The following is a 23,228-nucleotide window of genomic DNA, read 5'->3' as shown; positions in this document are numbered from 1 at the left end:
AATTTTCTATAGATAATGTTGCTATCCATGCTTACTGCTCATATTTATGTCATTAGATCATTTGTAATTGAAATGAATGGCCAGCATCTTTACCATTTGTAGTTTCTATGTTACAGTAATTTCATTGTAATTATGCTAACTATACTCAAGTTGCCTGTGGAAAAAACTTATCATTGCAAGTGGAAACTGAACAATTTTTCTTGAGGTTGCTGGTACTAGGAGTTGAACACTTCCCCACCCCCCAAAAAATGTTGTGCTTTACCACTTGAGTTATCCCTCCACATTAGGCCTTTTGATAGTCAGAGATAAGATTCTGACAGATGGCCAGGCACAGTGGCTCACGCCTGCAATCCTAGCTACTCAGGAGTCTGAGATCTTGGGATCGAGGTTCAAAGCCAGATGGGGCACAAAAGAACATGGGACTCATCTCCAATTAACCTCTAGAAAATGGGAAATGGGACTTGGCTCAAGGGTAGGGCAGTAACCTTGAGCTGAAGAGCTCAAGGACTACGCCCAGGCCTAGTTCAAATGAAGCCCCATGACCCACAAGAAAAAAAAAAGTAATCTGACAGATGATTTTTCTGCCTAGGCTAGCTTCAAACTGGGACCCTCAGCCTCCTGAGAAGCTAGAATGACAGGAGTGATCCACCTCTGCTGAAAGAACACACTTTTGTCAAAAGGGTGATTTTTGTTTCACCTTTGTCATTGTTAGAAAATGGAGAATGGAAAAGGACTAGGCGAGACTTGATCCTCCAAGGTGGGGGCTATTTATTGCCAGTGAGGAACAGAAAATAAAAATGGCCCATGATTTCTTTGGGGCCAACGGCGGTGTCTTTGGCCAGGCCCAGAGTGGCATGCTCCATCTGGCGTATGGGGGCTACTGTCTCCTGAAGAGCAAGGTCAGACTGACCTTCCTGCTGACAAGCAGGTGAGCACATACCTGGTGCTTTGCTTTACCCTGGGGAATAAGGCAGGAGTCAATCCTTCAGTCATATTTCATATTTCACTCCTTGTTTACATCTCATGAGCCAAAAATCCCACATCTGGTTCCACCCAATTTAAAGCAATGTTTATCAATAACCTATTGAGTGCTGTAGGAAAATACATATAAATATAAACCACAGTCCCTGATGTCAAAGTTCACAGTCTACCTCTCAGAGGAAACTAGACACATCCTCAAAGTTAGATAAAGAGAGGAGAGGAGAGGAAGAGAAGGGAGGGGAAGGGAGAGAAGTGGCAGACAAATGGAGACAGGAAAGATGGGTGAATAGAGTCATAATATTTAATGTACATATATGAAAATGGAACCAGGTAGGCCGGCAGTTTTGCCTAGTGGTAAAGTGCTTGTCTAGCATGCATGAAGACCCAGGTTCAATTCCTTGATACCACATACACAGAAAAAAAAAAAAAAAAAAAAAAAAAGGTGAAAATGGGACTGTGGCTCAAGTGGTAGAGCTCTAGACTCGAGAAAGCCCAAGGACAGTGCTCAGGCCCTGAGTTCAAGGCCAGGACTAGCAAAAAAAAAAAAAAACGGAACCAGGTAATTTGAAGGGGTGGGTAAGCTTGGGAGAAATGGGGGAGAATAATGAAAAGGGTGACATTGATTAAGATATAGTGCACTCATAAATTGATATGTTGAACTGAAATCTTTTTGTACAACTACTTAAAGTTTTGGGGGTTTTTTTTGGCCAGGCCTGGACTTGCGCTCAGGGCCTGAACACTGTTGGGGTTTTTTCTCAAGGTTAGAATCCTACCACTGGAGCCACAGCACCACTTCTGGCTTTTTCTATGTGTGTGGTATCAAGGAATCAAACTCAGGTCTTTGTGCTTGCTAGATAAGCACTCTACCACTAGGCCAAACTCCCAGCCCCTTAGAGATAATTTTACAGATAAATTTTAGACATGACTTTTGTAACTACACATGATATCTATAATAATAATTAAAATGTAACAAATACATTTTAGAAAAAGAGTAGAGAAAAAAGTTTTATTTAGGCTGTAATTATAAAAGAAACAAAAAGGAAGAAAGAAAGAAAGGAAAGAAAAAAACACCTTCAAAAATCTGAAGAGGGTCTTAAAGAGACCCTAAGATTGGTAAAATTGTGGCATCACTTAAGCAGTTAGAGCACTTGCATAGCATATCCAGTTCCCAAGATTTCAAACCCTAGGACTGAATGATAAATATAAGAAAAAGAAAAGAAACTTTAAAACTCTTAACAAAGCTAGGTGCAGTGGCTCACACCTGTAACCCTAGCTACTCAGGAGGCTGAGATCTGAGGATGTGGTTCAAAGCCAGCCCAGGTACTACAGACCATTAGACTCTTATCTGCAATTAATCACTAGAAAACCAAATGGCACTGTGGCTCAAGGGGTAGGGTGGTAGCCTTGAGCTGAAGAACTCAGGGACAGCACCCAGGCCCAGAGTTCAAGCCCCATGACTGACCCAAAAACAAACAAACGAACAAAAAAAACCTCATCACAGATTTTAGGTAGGAGAGGCCATCTTAGAGATGACCTTCTCAGTGCTCTGTGATAGACTATACATATTCTGCCTAAACTAAAAATCCTCACAGTAGACCTTCTTCCCTCAAGTACAACTCTTTTTTATTTAATATTTTTAGTTTGGGTTGGTTGGGCTTGTATGTTTTGAAACATGATAGACAGGCACCACCACTCTCAGCGGTATATAACTCTTTTTTTTTTTTTTTTGCCCTAGTACTAGGGATTGAACCCAGAATCTCATACCTGCTAGGCAATCACTCTACTATTCTACCAGTGAGCAATATCCCCAGCCTTGTGTTATAATTCTTTTACCCCTTACTGAAATTTGAACTCAGAGCCTCATGATTGCTCAGCTAGCTTGTTAGGTTGGTGCTCTAACATTTTTGTCCCACCTCAAGCTCGTTTTGCTGGTGGTTATTTTGGACACGGAATCTCAAGGATTTTTCTGCCTGGCTGGTTTTAAACTTCAGTCATCTGGATCTTAGCTTCTTGAGTAGCTAGGATTACAGATATTAGCCACAGGAACCTGGCTGTGTATCAGAATATAACTCTTTGGGTTTGTTTGTGTTGTTTTTGTCTGTCATGGGACTTGAACTCTTAGCCGGGGCACTGTCCCTGAGCTCTTTGGCTCAAAGCTACCATCCTACCCCTTGAGCCACAGCCACCACCAGAATATAACTCTTAATTGCTAAAATATCCTTTCAACAAATTAGCAGCTGATTCCTAACAGACACTACATTCTGAAATTAACAAAATAACTATTCCTTACCCTTGCAGAGCCTTTCCTTTAACTATTTTAAGATACTTATAAATAAATTTCTTGAGAGTTTTCTTATCCAAGCTGAACATCATCTTCTACAAATTGTCTTTTTCTTCCAGCTTAATTTTCTTCCTCTGGATAATTTTAACCAGGCCTTGGAGAAACCATCACTCTGTGGGAATGTGGTTTAATGGTAGAGTGGTTGCCTAGCATGCATGAAGTCCTGGGTTCTATTCCTCTGTACCACATAAACAGAAAAAGCTGAAAGTGGCACTGTGGCTCAAGCCCCAGGACTGCCCCCCCAAAATAATAATAATAATAATAATGAAAGTAAGAAACCATCACTCCATTGGGTGAACAAATCTCAGTTCAGCTGTAGCTCTCCAGTCTCCAGCTTCATGTGCTTGGTCAGCTCACATCTATGAGGTGTTGCACATCCAGAGGTAGTTAAGATGATAGCAGTACCATTTACCTTACAGTAGATGGAGAATTAAATTGTATACTACATGCAATATGCATAGCACAGGGCCAGGCATGTTGGCCTACAATGTTGGCTGTCTTCACTGTTATTACTGTCTGAGAATGCATTTGCAAACATAATAGTTATATTATTGGATAGTGATATTCGGTTTGCAGCAAACTAAAGTTCATAAGTGCTGGCCAAAAGTAGCTCCACCCTATAATTCTAGCTCCTCAAAGGGCTGAGATCTGAAGGAGATAATTTGGAGGCAACCAGGCAAAGTAATCTGAGCAACACACCTATTTCTAGCGTGTGTGTGTGTGTGTGTGTGTAGGGGGTGCATGCACACATGAGTGCATGTGCATGCACCAATATTGGAGGTTAATCTCAGGGCCTCAAGGTCAAGCTTGGCTTTATCCACTCAAGGCTGATGTCCTACCACTTGAGCCACAACTCTACTTCCTTTTTTTTTTCTTTTTTTTGCTGGTTCTTGGGCTTGAACTCATGGCTTGAGTGCTATTGTTGTCCCTGAGCTTTTTGCTCAAGACTAGCACCCTAGCACTTGAGCCACAGCACCACTTCTGGCTCTTTCTGTGTATGTGGTATTGTGGAATTGAACAAAGGGCTTCATATCTGCTAGGTAAGCACCCTTATCACTAATTCCCAGCCCACTTCCTACTTTTTAACTGGAGATAAGAATATCATGAATTTTCCTGCCCAGACTGGCTTCAAACCATGATCCTTAGATCTCAGTCTCTGGAGTAATTAAGATATGAACTACCAACACCTGGCTCCAGTTCTCCATAGTCTTTTGCAAAAATAGTGTTTATCTGCAATGTAGTAAATTCTAGAAAGAATTATTCAACATCCCAGCTTTTAAAATAATAATGAGAGACAGAGAGAGCATGCCCATAGATATTCAGTCACCATGACAAGGGAGAAATGAGGTACAGATGGTAGATTTGTTAGTGGGAAGATGATGGAAATTCAGTCTGATTTCTTTTTTTTTTTTCTTTCCTTTGCCCTGCCCTTTGACGGTACCAGAGTTGAAGTCGGGGGCTTAGTGCTTTCTAGGCCTTTGAGCCATATCTTCAACTCAGTCTGATTTCTTTTGTTCTCAGTGGAGAATGAAGAGGCTGGAGGTACAGAAGAGAGAAGTGGAGGCTGAAAAGCAAAATACCAGGAAACTATTTTAGGTTTTTAGATATAAAAGACATACCAGTTGTTGGATGCTAGTGGCTCAGGAGGTTGAGATCTGAGGATTGCAACTCAAAGCCATCCTGGGCACTAAAGTCTGTGAGACTCTTATGTCCAATTAACCACCAGAAAACTGAAAGTGATGCTGTGGCACAAGTGGTAGAGCACTCACTAGCTTTAAGCTGAAGAGCTCAGGGACAATGCCTAGGCCCAGAGTTCAAGCCCATGACGACATACCAGTCAAACCAATGTGAATTGTACGCTAGCTGTATGATCGCAGGGAGAGAGTTCAGTTGGGTTTGACTATCTTGAGGGATTACCTACGCAAGCAATAGAGAACTTCAACAATTCTAAAGAAATTGGCAAGAGAATGACTTTTTATTAATTCTCTCCATGCCTCCCAGAGCTTCTTTATGCTAATATAAGCAATTATAAGAATCCACTGAGCACCAAGTGTCTCATACCTGTAATCCTAGCTACTCAGGAGGCTGAGATCTGAGGGTAGTGGTTTGAAGCTAGCCAGGGCAGAAAAGTCCCCATGAGACTTTTATCACCAATGACCACTCAGAACCTGGAGTGGTATTGTAGTTCAAGTGGTAGATTACTAGCCTTGAGTCTTGAGTTTTAATTTGTATAACTCTTATTATGGGTGATCTGAGTATCACTCCAGGTTTAAGAACCATTTGAATTCTATTTTGATTGTATGTTTTTGAGTCAAGGATTTTCTATATAGGACAGGCTGGTATTGAACTTACTTTTTAACCCAGGCTGGCTTCAAATTCATGATGCTCCTGCCTCAGCCTCCCAAGTGCTGGGCATATAGACATATCACAATTTATAATCTGAATATTGTCTTTTCATATGCTTTGCTTATTTATTTATTCTAATTTTTTGTCAGTCATGGGGCTTTAACTCTGGATCTGGGCACTGTCCCTGAGCTCTTCAGCTCAAGGCTATCACTCTACCACTTGAGCCACAGTGCCACTTCTGGTTTTCTGGTGGTTAACTGGAGATAAGAGTCTCATGGACTTTAGTGCCCTGGCTGGCTTTGAACAGCCAGGACTACAGGCATGAGCCATTGATATCCCGCTGCTTGTTTATTTTATTGGAATATAAATTAGTCAACTTTTTGTTACTATAATAGAATAGTTGACACAGATTAGTTATGAAGAAGAGGGTTTTTTTTTAAGCTACAAAAAAGCATGGTACTTGTGTCTCAATTCTAGTGAGAGCCCTCTCATAGTAGTTGGCAAGGATAGGAATAGAACGCAACCAGAATGCAGCAGGAAACTAGATTAGGGATAGGGGCCTTCCTTTTAGTATTTATTTTTTATTGACCATAGGACTTGAACTCAGGGCCTAGGTACTGCCTCTTAGCTTCTACACTCAAGGCTATCACTCTACCACTTGGAGCCACAGAACCATTTCTGGTTTTCTGGTGGTTAGAGATAAGAATCAGTTTCATGGACTTTCCTCCTGGGGCTGGCTTCAAATCATAGTCTTCACATCTCAGCCTCCTGAGTAGCTAGGATTATAGACATGAGCAACCATTCCTGAGAACCACCCCGTGGTACAGGAGAGATATCTAATCCCCTTTGAGGGCCCCCAATGACCTAAGGAACTCCCACCTTGTTCTTGTATATTAATTATACAGAATGAGTTTTATTGTTTTATTTTGGTATTTTAATACATGTATATAAGATACTGTGTTGTATTCACATCCTTTTTATTACTCATTACACTCTTGTATTCTCTTCCATAGTCTCTGTCACTGTCTCTCTATCTCTGTCTGTCTCTCTGTCTCGGTCTGTCTCTGTCTCTCTCTCTGTCTCTCCCTCTCTCTCCCTCTCTCTCTTTCTCTGTCTCTCTCTCTGTGTCTCTGTTTCTGTCTCTCTGTCTCTCTCTCTCTCTCTCTCCCTCCCTTCCTCCTTCCCTCTCTCTCTTTCTCTGCAGTGCTTGGGCTTGCTAGCCCTCTAGCCCCTTCCCTACCCCTTGTCACTCTGATGATCAAATCTCCAATTCAGAGATTTGGGGGAATACCAAAACCACATCCAAACATATATATCTTAAATCCATCTGCGAGTCTTTATGTAGTTAAGAACTTAGTCTGACATGTGTACCATGAGTTAAAAATTTCGCTCCAGAGAGCTATTTGTCATTTGACCCTGTGGCATGAAAAATAGATAAGCATGCATGGGCTACAGAAAAAGCTTGGTTTGTTTCGTATGCTAATTAACCAGCCTTCATTTTAATGGCCTCTAAATTTTGAATCATAGTTAGAAATATCTCCACCAAAGCCGGTCCCTGGTAGCTCACACCTGTAATCCTAGCTAGTCAGGAGACTGAGATCTGAGGACACAGCTCAATGCCAGCCTAGGCAGAAAGTCAAAGAGACTCTTATCTCCAATTAACCACCAGAAAACTGGAAGTGGAGCTGTGGCTCAAAGTGGTAGAATATTTGCTTCGAGCAAAAATGTTCAGGGACAGAACCCAGGCTCTGAGTTCAAAGCCCCAGGACCAACCAAACAGAAGAAATATCTTCACCATTTTTAAAGTAGGAAGCATCACTAGAAATAGAGAGAAATAGTGAGAAAATAGTGGGCCAAGCACTGGTGGCCCATGTCTGTAATCATAACTACTCAGGAGGTTGAGAGATCTGAGGATTGCCATTGGAAGCCAGCCTAGGCAGGAACTCTTGCAATAAACCACAAAAAAAGCTAGAAGTGGAGCTGTGACTCAGATGGTAGAACATTAGCATTGACTAAAAGAAGCTCAGGGACAGTAGCCAGGTCCTAAGTTCAAGCCCCAGGATCTTTCTCTCTTACCACACACACACACACTCATGCTTCAGCCTCCCAAATCCTGGGCTTGCAAGTATATGCCATCATGCCCAACTCATTCTAAAGTGGACTGCAAATTATAATAGAGTAGAATAAGTTCTACAATAGATGTGTGTGCTTTAGTCAGGGTTGTGTATCTTAAGTCCTTCATGGAATCCAGTTATATAATTTTATCTGCTATTTTTTTCTCCCTTCTCCTTGAATCTAAAAATCCTCTCAAAGAGAACAGCAAATCTCCTGCCAAATACATTCTTGCAATTCTTGTGAAATTTAGAGGGTATAAAGAACTGGAAGCTTCCCAAGCAGAGGAAATGATGAATGAAGGCCTTAGGTCAGAAAGGAATAGAGTTTCCTTTCCACAGAAAGGAGTAAAGACACAAGGAGACCCGCCTGAGGGTAGCAGGCATGGAAGGGAAGAGTGCAAAGCACTGTAGCTAACACCAAATCTAGATTGTTCAAATGGCCCGGCTGAGACCTGCACATCAGCCACTGGGTAACAAGGACCTATTGTAAATGATCAACTCTGACCGATAAGATAAAAATGTTATTTTTAAGACTGGGCTGGCAGCAGTGCTTTGGAAAGGCTGGAAGATTCTGAAGGTCAGAAGGCTAGTGTGGCCCAGTGTACACCTACTGAGAAGTCATGTTCAAGGGACTGGCAGTGAGAAATTGAAAAGTGGTTTCTGCCTTTAAGTCAGTCACAGTCAGTTGGGAGATATTAATGTAACAGACATGTTTACTATACATGGTAAACACCAACCTGGGGTAAATACAATAGAGTGAGAGGGGGGAGTCTAACTCCAAATGGAAAGAAAGGCAAGGTAAGTAAGCCATGCCTGCTGTAGTACCTATGAGGAAAGGGAAAAAACTTTTACGGGCGAGGTAATGGATTGGAACCACTAGTGGAGATTATGAACCAAATAGTTAATGAGGGAGAAAGGAGAATGTTCTGTCAACAATGCTTGGAGGGCACGGTTATGTTGTGGGTCAGGTTCTAGGATTCTCTCACCCTCTTCTGTAAAGCTGGAAGAAGCAAAAGGCGATGTTGACAGGTCAGGAAGGGGGCTAGAAAATTAAGTTTTGTTCGTGGAAGATAGAAAGTGGAGGCCTAGAAGCCAGTGTAGTTGTGCACCTCTGTGATCTCCAGAGAGGAGATCATGAGTTTGAGGCCTTTCTTAGTAGTGAGACCCATTCAAAACAAACAAGCAAGTAAACAAAAAGTGTTTGCTCAGAAAGGGAAAACTAGGGGAAAGTAGAGGAGGGGTGCATTGTCTAAAAAAGGAAATACATTCATTACCTGGCATAAAATGGTAGCCCCTCTGTGTCATACCTTAATAATAAAATTATTTGTTTTAAAGGAAGGGAGCAGGGCCTGGTGGCTCACGTCTGTAATCCTAACTACTCAGGAGGCTGAGATCTGAGGGTTGAGGTTCAAAGCCAGCCCCGACACTAAAGTCCATGAGACTCTTATCTCCAATTAACTACTACAAAACCAGAAGTGGTGCTGTGGCTCAAGGGTAGGGAGGTAGCCTTGAGCTGAAGGAAAAAGAAAGGAAAGGGAGTAGCAAAGAGCACCTAGAAAAAAGAATTTGAACATGAGTCTAGTGGAGTATTAGGGTGCTAAGGCAAGAGGTAATTTTAGCCAGCCAGTGCTACATAGTAAGACCCCGCCCACAATAATAATAATAATAATAGGATTACAGTGAGGAAAGGAAAATCACTTAGGTGTTTGTATTAGGCCTTGTTGTTTAAGGAAGTGGTAACAAATATGCATTCTCAAAATTTTGAGTTAAAGCCATGCCCATGGTGGCACATACCAGTAATCCTAGTACTCTTGAGAGACTGAGGCAGGAGGATCACATTGGAATTAAATTTGGCCTACATAGCAAGACCCCGTGTTAGGAGCTGGGAGTTTGGCCTAGCAGTAGAGTGCATGCCTAGCATACACGAAGACCTGGGTTCGGTTCCTCAGTACCAAATACACAGAAAACCAGAAGTGGTGCTGTGGCTCAACTGATAGAGTGCTAGCCTTGAGAAAGCCCAAGCACAATGCCCAGGCCTTCAGTTCAAGCCCTGTCTTAACAAACAAAATAAACAAATAAAAACTCAGTGAAGGGCTGCGAGTGTAGTCAAGTAGTAGAGTGCTTGCCTAGGATACAGAAAGCCCTAGGTTCAATTCCTTGGTAACACATGCACAGAAAAAGCTGCAAGTGGGGCTGTGGCTCAAGTGGCAGAACACTAGCCTTGAGCCTAAGTGCCCAAGAACAGTGCCCAGGCCCCGAGTTCAAGCCCCAGGACTGACAAAAAAAAAAAAACCTCAATCAATTAAGCACCAGAATTGTATATATTACTGTAGGTAAACTATGCCTCATTAATACTATAGTATATAGTGAAGACCAATGAAGAGTATAAAACACTAGAATGGCATATATATGCATACACACATGTATATGTATATATATGTATATATATATATTATGTATGTGTGTATACAAGCATACACTTTTTGTTTTTGTTGGTTTGTTTTTATTTTGTGTTGAGGGGCTTGAATTCTGGGCCTGGGCTCTGTCCCTGAGCCCTTCAGCTCAAGGCTACTGCCCTACCCCTTGAGCCACAGCCCCATTTCCCATTTTCTAGTAGTTAATTAGAGATAAGAGTCTCACATTCTTGGCTTTGAACCGCAATCCTCAAACCTCAGCCTCCTGAGTAGCTAGGATTACAGGTGTGAGCCTGTTTTCTTTTTCTTTTTCTTTTTTTTTTTTTGCCAGTCCTGGGCTTGAGCTCAGGGCCTGAGCAATGTCCTTGGACTTTCTCAAGGCTAGAGCTCTACCACTTGAGCCTCAGCACCACTTCTGGCTTTTTTCTATGTATGTGGTACCAAGGAATCAAACCCGGGTCTTCATGCATGCTAGGCAAGCACTTTAACCACGAGGCCAAACTCCTGGCCCCCCTGTTTTCTTTTTTGAGCCACTACTGGCACTTGAATTCAGGGCCATGCAGTCTTATTCAGCTTTTTCCACTCATGGCTGGCACTCTACCACTTGAACCATAACCTCTGCTGGTTAACTGGAGCTAAGAGTCTCATAGACTTGTCTGCTTGGGCTGGCTTTAAACTGAGATCTTCAGATCTCAGCATCTTAAGCAGCTAGGATTATATACATGACCCACTGGCGCCCAATGAGACTGAGAAGCTGGAGACCCCTAGGTGAGTGGAAGAGTTCACAGAGATAAAGGCTGGACGATGGCTGCCAGGAGGATAGCTATTTGCAGCCTTAGAAGACAGAGAGAAAAAGCCAAAAAAAAAAAAATGCAAGAAATGCTTTAAAAAAAAAAAAAACTTGTTGATGTACTTGAAAAGTCAGAAATTGGATCAATATCTGACCTAATATTCTCTTTCCCAGATAACAGAATAAAAAAATTGTGTTTGTTTTTAGTTTTCTTGAGCCATTTCACTATGTATTCATGGGTGGCCTTGACCTCAAAATTCTCCTGTCCTAGCCTCTGGAGTTCTATGATTCCAGGTTTCTGCCACTACAGTCAGAAGAAATAAATTTGTTAAAAATTAAACTTGGGGGGCCGAGAGTTTGGCCTAGTGGTAGAGTGCTTGCCTGGCATGCACGAAGACCTGGGTTCAATTCCTCGGTACCACATACATAGAAAAAAGCCAAAAATGGTGCTGAGGCTCAAGTGGTAGAGCTCTAACCTTGAGAAAGTCCAAGGACAGAGCTCAGGCCCTGAGCTGAAGCCCACGAGTGGCAAAAAAAAAAATTAAACTTGGCTGGGAGCCTGGCCTAGTGACAGAGTGCCTGCCTAGCATGCATGGAGACCTGGGTTTGATTCCTCAGTACCACGTACACAGAAAAAACTGGAAGTGGTACTGGGGCTCTAGTGGTAGAGCACTAGCCTTGAGAATGCCCAAGGACAGTGCCCAGGCCCCAAGTTCAAAACCCCAGGACTGTCAAAAAAAAAAAAAAATTAAACTTTATGCCCTTGCCTCCCAAGCAAGAGCTCTGACTTTAAACTTCATATTTGGGGCAGGGGAGATGAAAACTCCTAACAAATCATTCAGAAGGTCTCAAGGGTATACACCATGCTAGAGGAAAGGAAGATATTTCTTTTAAAATATATTTATTATTTTGAGACAGAATCTTGCTATGTCGTATTAGCTTTGTACATTTATCTTCAATAGTATTTGTTTGTTTGGGTGAGTGCGTGGTACTAGGGCTTTAATTCAGGGCCTCAAGTTTACTAGGCAAGTAGTCTGTCATTGGAGTCATGCGACTAGAACTTCTTGCTTTCATCTTGTTTTTCAGAACGTGTCTCTCGATCTTGACCAAACCAGCCATGCATTGTGATCTTTCTTTCTTTTTTTTTTTCTTCTACTGGGGATTGAACCCAGGACATTCCACTTGCTAGGTAAGAGCTTTGTCACTGAGCTACATCCCAGCCTGTATCTCTACCTCCTCACAAGCTGAGATTATAGGCACGAGCCATGTCTAGCCCTTTTTACTTTATTTTTATTTTATTTATTTTTGTCATTCTTGGGGCTTGAATTCTGGGCCTGGGCTCTGTCCCTGAACTCCACAGCTCAAGGCTACCGCCCTACCCCTGGGCCTGGACATTGTCCCTGAGCTCTTCAGCACAAGGCTACCAATGTACCCCTTGAGCCACAGCGCCACTTATGATTTTCTAGTGGTTAATTGGAGTGTTCAGTGCCCAGCATGGCTTTAAACAGTGATCCTCAGATCTCAGCCTCCTGAGTAGCTAGAATTATAGGCATGAGCCATGGAGCCTGGCCCTTTTTACATTTAATATTTAGTGGCACTTGGGGTCAAAGCAGAACCTCAAGCATGGTAGGCAGTTACCACTGAGCTACATCTCTTAGCCCATGTGTATGTGTCCTAAGGCTTGAACTCAGGGCCTGGGTACCATCTCTGTCCTTTTTTACTCTTTAAGGCTAGCATTCCACCACTTGAGCCACAGCTCCACTTCTGGTTCTTTGGTGGTTAATTGGAGGTAAGAGTCTAACTGACTTTCCTGTTCTAGCTGGCTCTAAACCTTGATCCTTAGATCTTGCCCTCCTGAGTATCTAGGATTACAGGTCTGAACCACTGGTGCCTGGCTAGCTCTAATTCTCTCATTCAGTCTTTGTGATTGTTATTATAAAGATAATATATAGAAGGGTTACTGTTTCCTGTGTCAGATAATGAGTATGTTTCCTTTTGGACAATGTCCTCTCGCTCTCTGTTTTTCCTAACTAAATTTTGTTAAATAGAGTATAGAATCAGACAAGCATTGACAAAAACACAGACCTGTTCAGGTGTACAGGAAGACTCCTCACACATGCAATCCACATGGCTTAGGCATCTTTAGTCTCCTTACCTACAAGTCTGGAGTTGCCTTTTCATGTCAACTCAGTGACAGAGTGCAGGAAAGGTAAAAGTAGGGGTGAGGAGTTGTAGGTCATCTAGAACAGGGATGGGAACTTTTCTTTTTCTGACAAGGAAAGTTGGTTATTTATAACATCATTCAAGGGCCATATTGAATTTATCAATACAGACAAACTTCCATGAACAGCCAATGAGTAGCTTACAAGAATCATGTCTAAGCTGGGCGTGGTGGCTCAAGTCTGCAATCCTAGCTACTCAGGAGGCTGAGATCTGAGGGTGGAGGTTCAAAGTAAGCCCAGGCACTAAAGACCATGAGACTCTTATCTCCAATTAATCACCAGAAAACTGGAAGTGGCTGTGGCTCAAAGGGTAGGGCAGTAGCCTTGAGCTAAAGAGCTCAGGGACAACACCCAGGCCAAGGGGTAGAGCAGTAGCTTTGAGCTGAAGAGCTCAGGGACAGCACCCAGGCCCAGAGTTCAAATTCCATGACCCCCCCCCCAAAAAAAGAAGAAGAAGAATCCTATCTATTCAGTCAAGTACCAAAGGCTTTCTTGAGCTCTATACAGCCTTCAGGCCAGACAATAAACAACCATCTTTTTCTGTGAAGAGTCAGTTGAAGTGGCACTTTGGCTCAAAGTGGTATAGTGCTAGCCTTGAGCAAAAGAGCTCAGTTCATGTCCCATGACTGGTCAAAATAATAATAATAATAATAATAATAATAATAATAAAATAGTCAGCGAGTAGAAACTTTAGTGTCTCAAGGGCATACAACCTGTCCCAAATCTGCCATTTCTGCACAAAAGCAGCCATGAACAGCATATAAACGTTCTGACACAGCTGGGTCTGGTTTGCTGACCTCTTTTTCTTGCTTCTGACTGCATATTAAAACCACTGGAGAAGCCCATAAAATCATAGATGCCAAGGCTTTCCCCAATCCTCACTTCCAGTTCTGGGTCCTAAGCCTCAAGACATCCTCACAACCCTGTTTCAGTTTCCCAAGTACCTGGGACTACATGCTACCGTCACCCAGGTCCAAGCTTTTTTTTTTTTAAACCTTTCCAGCGCTTCTGCTTTATATACTGGGCAGGAAATCTTTCTAGAAGGCAATTGTGGTTGCTCAGGAAATTGCTAGAATGGGGAAGAGAGAGAAATGAATACTGGAAGGATAAATAGATCCAAAAAGGTTTAGATTGTCATTAGCAACATTTTTGAGCCACCTGACAAATGAAGGGCTTCCAATATTTTAATTAAATGCTCTTTATTTGATCTTTGTATGTGCAAGACACTGTAAGGAACTGCTTAATTCAACAGGTCAGCCCTTCCATCAAATGTAGTTAAGGTGGCTATGGGAGACAGGGACAAACAGCAAGTCACCTTCTACCTAATAGTCTCCAACCATTCTTTATAGGCCCCAGCATAGTTTCGAGCCCTATGGAGAAAAAGAGGGGAGATGGAAGGTGGTGAGAAACAGATAGGTCCAGTAGGCAATCTTTAATCATTTCCCAGCTAGTAAGGCTGCTCATACCCTGTGTATCCAAGGTCCCTGGCCAGCTGCGTGGCCTGGAAGCCCCGCTTGCCCATCTGGCAGAAGAAAACAAGATTCTCATCTTCCAACTTGGGCTTCTCCTCTGAGTACAAAGACTGGAAAGTAGCGGGGTCCATCTTTAGGGCAGTTTCCAGCTCAGATACTGAGAGAGGATACAATGGAAAGCCAGTTGTGGGGCACTCAGGCTCAGAAGTTGGGCCCCAAAGAACTGTGTCCTGATGGTGGAACAAATCTCTAAGGGGCCCCCAAAGAGGATTAGGTGACCACCTCCCACACCCACCCCAGCCTTTCAGACAAGCAGCCTGCTTATGCAGGAAGTCAGCCAAATAATGGGAGCCACTTCCTGAGTCCAGAGGAGAGAGGACAAAGGATACAAACCAGGGCATCTAACTCCCAGGGTGAAGCATAAACTTTTGCAAGGCTGTCCCTCTCCTCACCACCTGCTTCCCCTCAAACTGGACAGGCCAGTTCTGCTGCTAAAGCCTGTCAGCAGTCCTTTCCTAGGAAAGCTGAGGGCTGGCTGCAGGGAAAGTGAATAACAAAGGGTGACCGGTGCCTTCCCCACACCGCCATCCATCCTAAGGGCCGCCATCCATCCTAAGGGCCGTCCCACTAGCGAAGTCCACGTGGACTGCTCGAGCCCCGGTGGCTGGAGGTTGCTTTTGATCTCATACCAGGGATGTTGAGCGCGCCTGGTATGGTCCCAGCGGCTGCTTCCTCCCGAGATCTCACGTCGATGAGCCGGGCCCTGCCCAAGGCCAGGAGTGAACGAAGCTCAGCGAGCGAGACTGTGGGCACTGGATAGGGCACAAAAGCCTTCAGGGGAGGGGGTCTAGGAGGCCCCGCTGCCACAGTGCCCCTTCCCTGGCAGCGCTCCAGTTCGGGCAGCGTTGGTTAAGAGCACCTCAACCACGCCTCTCTGCTCCTCCCTCCACACAGCCCGCTCTCACCCCTCCGAGAGCTACAAGCAGCCCAGGACCACGTCCCAGGTCTCTATCAGGTACCTCCAGTCATGGTGCGCACAGCAATCTTAAGGAGTCTCGGGAATGAGGAGCCCACGGGCCCCCTCAGCGCCTGCAGCATCTAGCACCTGCCCTCCCTATACTTTAGACCGGAACCGGAAGCAAAGGCACCGCCTCCCCACCACCCCACAGCCCCTGTTGATTAAGTTTCTAACACCAGTGCACAGACCAAAACCTTAGGATTGCTCCCTGTGGGCCGGAAACAACACCCTGGTTTGGCACAGATGCGGGCAGGCGGGGTAATGAGTACAGGAGCAGCGCCCCACCCTTGGGTTGGCTCTATTGGTCAAAGGGTAATGTGCCTTCTCCCTTTCAACCCAACACACAAAAGGAAGAAAAACCAAGACAACATGGCTTGGAACAATTTTACTTTAAAAAAAAAAAAAAAAGATAAAGGAAGAAAGAAAAAAAGAGCCCCGCCCCCCAGAGGGGAAAGGCCCCAAGTGGGCCCTGCCTGTTCTTCTCCCTGGCTTCAGAGACTCCTGCATAGGCCTCAGCTGTTGGCTTGCCCAACTCCTCTTCACAGAACAGCGGCCACTGCTAAGCATCCTTCCCCCACTTCTTGATTAAGTCTGCTCCCCAGAGCCCTCAGATGCAATCTGAACTTCATGCCCCAGCAAAAGGAAGAATCAATGGAAGCGCCAGAGTCCTGGGGCAAGCCAGAATATCACCTGTCAACAGACCTCTCTGCTGGGCACTCTATACAGCACAGGGCAGGCCCCCACTTTAGTGTGCCCAGTATCCATCAGGGAGACAAGTCCGTGCAGACAAGCCTGTGCATTGTGCCAGAGGAACACAGAGCCCAGGGACTGCATGATAGCATAGGCAAGGCTGGAGGTGCATGTCCATACTGTGTCACACCACGGTAGGCTGCCACGCCACAGGGCCTTGGTTCAAACACATGCCTCTGACTCCCGCAGTCCTCTGCTAGAGGCTATCTGCAGTTCTCTGGCCCAAAGACCCTGAGTCCCCAGTTAGTTGCTGTCATTCTTGATGACGACCTCTAATCCATGGTGCCGCAGCTGAGCTCGGAGCAGCAGATTCTTGTTTTTAAGATCTTCCACCTGATGAAAGAAGGAGGTTTAGTCACATTCACTAGTAAGGAGGAAATGGTGAGGGAGGTGCTCTCTACAGAGTCCCAAAATGTGTCAGTGGACATAGGGCTGGCCAGGGGCCTGTACTGGGTTAAACATCTGACCTGCTGTCGAAGGACATCATTGTCTAGCTGCAGTTGATCTAGCCCTTGCAGTTCTTCAGACAACCGATGGTTACTCTGCCGAAGCTCCTGAATATAATCACAGGCTTTGGACAGAATTCCACCTTTACTCTGTAAGCAAAATCAACATAATAAGTACTAGGCTGTAAGATATCGAGCTTGCTCTCCAAAAGTACATGCACAACTTTAGATCTCATTTCCCTTCTAGATGGTGAGGTAACATCGCCCCAAAATATGGGAACCTCAGAAAGAGACAAAAAGACTGGGGAGTGTCTCAAGTGATCAAGTTGTCTAGCAAGATAAATCCTGGAGCTCAAACCCCAGTACCACAATCCTCCCAGAGAGGGGGGGAAGGAGGTAGAGAGGGAAGTAGGGGGGAGAGAGAGAGAGAGAGAGAGAGGTGAAAAGACTACCACAAATGATCCCACTCTCTACCATTTTTGGAACCAATACCAGGAGACAAAATTCAGGCCTCCTGCCCACTACCAGGGTCTTTCCATGACCTGGCCAGACTTGGTGCTCTCCATAGAGCAGTCTGGGATGATCTTGGACAGTTGCACAATCCAGTTGTTGATTTTATCTCGGCGGCGTCTCTCCACTGTGGGCAAAGTAGAGGACAGACAAGGTGACTCAATGAAAACACATGCTTCTTCCCTCCCTATCACTGCTGTCACCAAACCTACTAGACAGCTTCTGGCTTTACATCTGCATAGCATTTACCTTCATTATGCTGAGCTCTGCGTTTCTCATCCCGAGTTGTCCGGGGAGCCTCGGATTTCCTGACAACAGAGTCCAGGGTAGCCAGGGTGAAGAAAGTTCAAAAAGTAAAACTGGAGTTTAGGTTGAGGAATGACCTAAGATTCAGCAGGTATTAAGATCACTCATGGTAAGTGAGAAAAAAACAAGGGTCACTCACGGGGAATAAGGGTGGGTCCTGGGGGCAATTGAGCGCTGGCTCCCTCCCTGCAATACTTCTTGTGGTGACATCATCACAAAGAACTGACCTGTGAATATGTGGAGTGGGTTCTGTCATGACTGGGGGCTAGAAACCTCACCAAGACCCTGGGACCCTTCACTGAAAAGACGCTCCTCCCTCCTGCTAATAGGGCATCCTCAGATCTTAGCAATCACTAAGGGTCATGTGAGCATGGCCTCGAGCCATGTCCCACAGTCCCTCCAGCTAGCATCCTCATGCAATGGCTCACCAGTGCTGGGAGGAGTTGCCTGCCCCAGGAGGGCCTCTGAGCCCTGGGTAGTAACAACAGCAGCTGTACTCCCAGATGTGGCGCCCCCTGCCCCATCTCCCACTGCAGTGCTGGGGAAGTAAGTATAGTGCGTCTCAGCAGCTGAGCCCTCTGTGTCAACTGCATCATCACTGGTGAACGCACCCTGGATCACCGCCTGGGAAGGGGAACAGAAAACAAGTCAGATACTTCTTCCCTTGGTTCTACTCTGCAGGAAAGGAGAAAGGAGAAACTTCCAGGAAGAGGAGGAAAGGAAAAACTTCCAGAAAGAGAAAGCCTAGTGCTGTGGTTCAAGGAAGCCGAAGAGGCCTTGCCACTTCTAGTTTTACCCCCCTTCCTCTCAGTGCTCAGAGCTCCGAGCTCTAGTCTCTTCCCCACCATACCCTGGTACCTGAGTCATGGACTGAGTGGCAGGGTAGCCACTGATGGCACCAGTGCCCTCAGTCTGGCCATCCAGCTGCCCCTCAGAAACCTGGATCACCCTGTACATCACCTAGAAGCAGACAGGAAAGGGCCGGGGGGGCGGGGGTGGGAGGAGGCAGGGAAAGACAGAAGAAAAGAATAAATGCTGGGAATTCTAGGGACACTCACTGGTTCACTTGAATTGAGTCCCCAAATAGAAGTCCTTCAGACCTTCAGAGACACAGATTCAACCACTCCCCCTTCCCTCCCCATACTGAGGCTTCAGGTATACACCTATACCCCACCAGTCTCTCCCCCTCTCCACCCAAGAGTCCACATTTTAACCTCATCCTCCAAGCCAGATCTTCCCCAAGACGTGGTCAAATACCTCCCTCAATCCCAACCCCAGGTTAACAGCTGCAGCCACCTGGCCCCCTCCCTTACCTGGCCCCCATTCTCAGTTCGGAAGACGTACTTGACGTTGGGGTCAGGGAAGGTGGCAGCTGACTGGATACTAGCGATAGCTACACTGGTTGGGTCTTCCCCAGTAGCCACTGCACCTTCAAAGAACCACAGAAAGCCCTGTGACTCCACTGCCTTTCACCTCGATTTCACTTGCATGTCATTTAGAAGCATGATGCAGAGTAGATGGACTGGTGAAGGAGGGAAGCCATAATGGGTTCATGGTTTTGGTCCTAGTTTCAATACTCACCTTCCTGAATCTGCACTGTCCCCTCTTCTGTTTCGGTTGTTTTCTGCTGCCTGTTTGTGACCCCAAAAAATAAATAAATAAAATAAAATAAAGGGGGGGGAGGGAGAGGAATGGAGGAATAGATGGGAGGCTGATTAGAACACATTGTAAGCATGGGTGGAAATAATGCAACAATTAAATTCCCCTCTGTTCAACTACTGTGGGCTAATTAAAATATTAAATTTAAAAAAGGCAAAAGAAAATGTGAGTTAAGGGGCCAGGAGTTTGGCCTAGTGGTAGAATGCTTGCCTAGCATCCATAAAGGCCCAGGTTCAATTCCTTGGTACCACATACATAGAAAAAAAAGCCAGAAATGGTGCTGTGGCTCAAATGGTAGAGCTCTGGCCTTAGAAAGCCCAAGAACAGTGTTCAGGCCCTGAGGTCAAGCCCAGGACTGGCAGAAAGAAAGAAGGAAGGAAGGAAGGAAGGAAGGAAGGAAGGAAGGAGAGAAGGAAGGGAGGGAAAGAAAGAAAGAAAGAAAAGAAAAGAAAGAAAGAAAGAAAGAAAGAAACAAAGAAACAAAGAAAGAAAGAAAGGAAAAAAAAATGTGAGTGGGGGGTGTGGGGGGGGAGGGAAATGGGTACCAAGACATGTGAAAGGGTATCAATGTATGTGAATTAATGCACCTTCTATCTGGCAAACATCATGTAACCCTTTTACTAATTACAATAAAAAAAATTAAAAAAAAATGTTAGAAGTCATGGGTCCAGTTTGGCTCCAAACAGATGTTGGGTTGGGTTAGACTGCAACAATTAGTATTCACTGAGTGTTTACTATGTACATGGGCACTAAGCCATCAGTGCTTAATATGCAGAACTTTATTTAATACTAATAATATTTTCCCCATTTTATACATGGGGAAGACAAATCACACAGCTATTAAGTGAAGGAGCTGGGACCTGATCCAGGTCTGCTTGACTCCAAAGCTGGTACTCTCAGGTACTTTGCATTCTCTAGACCACCACTTTCTCATCCTATATTCTACTCTGTTTCACTTACCCCTTCATCTCTCTGAGAGGGGGCACATCCAAGGAAGTAGTTCTTCTGTGGAGGTCTTCGTATCTCCTGTTTCACAATCCTGGTTGTTAAGTTCTTGTAGAAAACACCAAGTTTGCAGCAAGTCTAGGGAATGGTTTCCCTGGTTCTAGAACCTATACTCCATGAAGACATAGCCAAGAAAAGAACACAATCATCGATAGGGGACAATTGTCTTCTCTTGTCCAGATGCTGCAGGACAGGCCCAGAGTGACTGAAAAAGCAACTCTACAAATAGTTCTTTGTCCACTATCATCACTTCAAATCCTCATGGACAGGGAATAACTATACTGAGAAACAACATAGTTTTTGGCTGGATTATTAAGGCTATACGGATTGTTGGTAAAGTTATTATGATCTGCCATAAAAGCAGCTTCGTGGGGATTAGGAAGGGCCCATGTTTGACAACCAGTATCAAAAAAAACCTCAGGGTCATGGACACTGTTTCTTTCATCTTCTCAGATACAGTCTAGCAAGCAATCCAGAGATTGCTTCCAATCAAGGAAGCGAGAACTTGAAGGGCACTGGCACTCAGAAACCATCCCTTACTACAAAACCTAGACTTTGGCTTTTGTGCCTGACACCAACTTTGGCTTTTTGTGCTTTTGCTTGGGATAAGACAGGATTTCTGATCACCTGACAGAGACACTAAAACCCCTGTGTATCATAGCCAAGCCTCTATTTTAATTCATCTAGCTTTCCTGTAGTGCAACATAGTTGCTAAAAATGTTGCCATGACAACTGTGACAGCCTCAGGAGGAAGGGAAAAACTCCAGGCTTATGGTACTGAAGGAGAAAAGACAATGGGGTAGAAATCCATCCACAAAGGTACCTACCTCAGGTCCCTGACAGTATAGAAGAAAGAAGAGGAAAAATAGGCAGACCAATCCTCCCAAAACAAGCACTACAACCAAACCCGGAAGAAATCATCTTTTTGTGAGGTCTTTATACATAAGGTTCTCCAAACCTGTCCTACCTAAAGAAAATCTTAAATGGATAAAAAGAGGACAAGCCCGCGATCAAGGAAAACAACAACAACAAAAATAAGGAACTAAAAGTGAAACCATCCGCAGGAAGGATCGCTCGCTGCGAGGCGATCCCAGCCCCTAGGAGGAAGTGGTACCAGTATTGGGGGACCACTTAAGATTACCAGCTCCGTGCTCATCCAGGCCGGCCCCACTGCATGCAGGGGAGCAGAGGGAGAAAGGGCCGGAGGGGGAGGGCGGGAGGGGTGTCATGAAAGACGAGGCCCCGAAGGCAGCTCTACCGCCCACAGCTGTCAACCGGACGCAGCCTGCGAGGCCACCCCGCCGCGGGGTCACACGACGTGCTTTAAAACCTCAGCTGGCTATCCGGAAGCGTTTCCCGAGCTTTAAGAATGTGACATGGGAACCGGGAAGGGAGGTTGCGTGTTGCACGCTCCGGCAAGGGCAGCGAGCCCAGCCAGTGCCCTGGCTTCAGTCTGGACACAAAAGGGGAGCTCGAAATCAAGCGTGAAAGACGCCGGGGCGCCCGGGTCCCGCCGGAGGCCCACCGACCAGTAAGTCCCTGCGGAGCGCAGAGCGCCCCGGCCGGCCGGCCGCACGAGCCCGGAGCCCGCCCGCGACCCCGCCGCCGCGCCCGGCCCCGCGCCCCCGCTGCCCGGCAGAGGAGGCCGGAGGGGAGGTCCCGGGCTGCGGCGGGCCGCCGCGGGGCAGCGCCCCGGCTCCCCCGGCCAGGCCGGCCCACAAAGCGGGCCGGGCACTCCCCCATCCCCAAAACAAAGGCTTCCTCCCCGCCGCCCCCCGCCATCCCCTACCCTGGGAAGCGGGGACAAAACCCAAACGGCCGCGCCTGGATGGCTCACGGCGTGTGCAGACTCCATTCCGGTCCGACACTCACCCGTCAAGGCCGCTTCAGCTACCGATTAGTCCCGACTGCGTTCTCGCTCTTCGGACCGGAGAATCGCCATAGACAGCTGCTCATGCGCACTCGCCGACGGGGGCCATGTTGGTGCGGGGCGGAAGTGCCCTCGGCCGGACCCGCCTCCGCCTGCGCTCGGAGCTGCCGTACTTCCGCTCACTCCATCTTCACCCTGGCTGGAAGACTGCGAGGTGACAGACACTTTCCTGGAGGTTACTTCTCCAGTTCAGCTCGAACAGGAGCGGGGGCTGGAAAGACAGACTTCTTCTTCCATCTTGTGTTAGGACGGGCCCTTTTGGTGATAGAGAAAGGGAGTAAGAGAAGCCAGCCGCGCCCCGGGGAGGAACGGGGAACGGAGGCGCCATCTTTAAGAAGGGCGACCCGGAAGCCATCTTGGATCAGGGCATCGTTTTGGAAGGTTTCAAACTGAAGATGAAGATACATTATAGCACTAGTCGTTCTGAACGTGTTTCTTTGTTATTAGCATCAGCGGTCACACATCCAAAGACCCTGGGGTTTCCAGTCTGTTTGTTTTTTTTCCCCCCAGAAGGATCTTGATTCTTTTAAGATCATATACTCTTCATGGGTTTGGAGCCATAAAGAAGTCTAAGTATTCAGACTCCAGGGCCATTCACACCCTGATCCCATTTCCAATCTTCCTTTTTTAAAAGAAAAAACTTAGCATATATTAGCTTACAAGGGGGGGGTTCATTGTGAAAAATGTCCAGGTTTTTGGCAAGCATTTTTACTTAATTGAACCTTTGTTTTCTCATCTGTAAAAGGGAGATATTACCAACTTTACTGAAACTTTATGGAGATTAAATAAAATCAAGGGCAATTTTTATGCACACGGAAATCTAGCCCAGTCCCTAACACAAGTGAACATTATGTAAATATAAGTTTCTCTTCCCCATTTCCTGACTGCTATGAACCCAGCTCTTGTTTCTGGCCACAGGTCACC

General features: G+C 45.6%; 2 protein-coding genes across 5 annotated transcripts; both read right to left on the bottom strand.

Annotated features, from left to right (window-relative positions):
- Positions 1-14,411: 14,411 nt before the first annotated feature.
- On the bottom strand, positions 14,412-15,911 carry Tstd1 (thiosulfate sulfurtransferase like domain containing 1). Its single transcript, XM_090340651.1, has 4 exons — positions 15,700-15,911; positions 15,370-15,492; positions 14,675-14,837; positions 14,412-14,578 (listed from the first exon to the last, which is right to left on the bottom strand). Exons 1-4 carry the CDS (start codon positions 15,776-15,778, stop codon positions 14,527-14,529), a joined length of 417 nt encoding a protein of 138 aa, XP_090196777.1. The 5' UTR covers positions 15,779-15,911; the 3' UTR covers positions 14,412-14,526.
- A 157-nt stretch (positions 15,912-16,068) lies between these two features.
- Usf1 (upstream transcription factor 1) lies at positions 16,069-22,370 on the bottom strand. Of its 4 annotated transcripts, none has more exons than XM_090340646.1 (11): positions 22,247-22,370; positions 20,330-20,481; positions 19,292-19,341; positions 19,024-19,139; positions 18,569-18,670; positions 18,139-18,334; positions 17,850-17,937; positions 17,654-17,712; positions 17,437-17,531; positions 16,916-17,044; positions 16,069-16,781 (listed from the first exon to the last, which is right to left on the bottom strand). In XM_090340646.1, exons 2-11 carry the CDS (start codon positions 20,335-20,337, stop codon positions 16,692-16,694), a joined length of 933 nt encoding a protein of 310 aa, XP_090196772.1. In that variant the 5' UTR covers positions 20,338-20,481; positions 22,247-22,370; the 3' UTR covers positions 16,069-16,691. The 4 variants fall into 4 exon arrangements, with proteins under 4 accessions (XP_090196772.1, XP_090196775.1, XP_090196773.1 ...); XM_090340649.1 differs by having other exon boundaries at positions 19,024-19,133; XM_090340647.1 differs by lacking the exon at positions 22,247-22,370 and adding an exon at positions 22,164-22,226.
- Positions 22,371-23,228: the final 858 nt, after the last annotated feature.

The sequence above is a fragment of the Megascapheus bottae genome, chromosome 10, assembly GCF_031878675.1.
Source record: "Megascapheus bottae isolate mThoBot1 chromosome 10, mThoBot2.hap1, whole genome shotgun sequence".
NCBI classification, from domain to species: domain Eukaryota; kingdom Metazoa; phylum Chordata; class Mammalia; order Rodentia; family Geomyidae; genus Megascapheus; species Megascapheus bottae.
The sequence above is the reverse complement of the archived record's forward strand: the minus strand, read 5'-3'. Positions and strand labels throughout refer to the sequence as shown.

Bases quoted from the DNA above. Each gene is read 5' to 3' on its own strand.
- Tstd1 (XM_090340651.1), bottom strand. From the start codon at position 15,778: ATGCTGCAGGCGCTGAGGGGGCCCGTGGGCTCCTCATTCCCGAGACTC. The intron at 15,493-15,699 runs GTACCTGATAGA...TGCCCTATCCAG, and splicing joins TGTGCGCACCATGACTGGAG to TGCCCACAGTCTCGCTCGCT. The intron at 14,838-15,369 runs GTATGAGATCAA...ATCCTCTCTCAG, and splicing joins AGGCGCGCTCAACATCCCTG to TATCTGAGCTGGAAACTGCC.
- Usf1 (XM_090340646.1), bottom strand. The intron at 18,671-19,023 runs GTAAGGGAGGGG...GTCTGCTTCTAG, and splicing joins GAACTGAGAATGGGGGCCAG to GTGATGTACAGGGTGATCCA. The intron at 18,335-18,568 runs GTACCAGGGTAT...TCCCCTTCCCAG, and splicing joins CCACTCAGTCCATGACTCAG to GCGGTGATCCAGGGTGCGTT.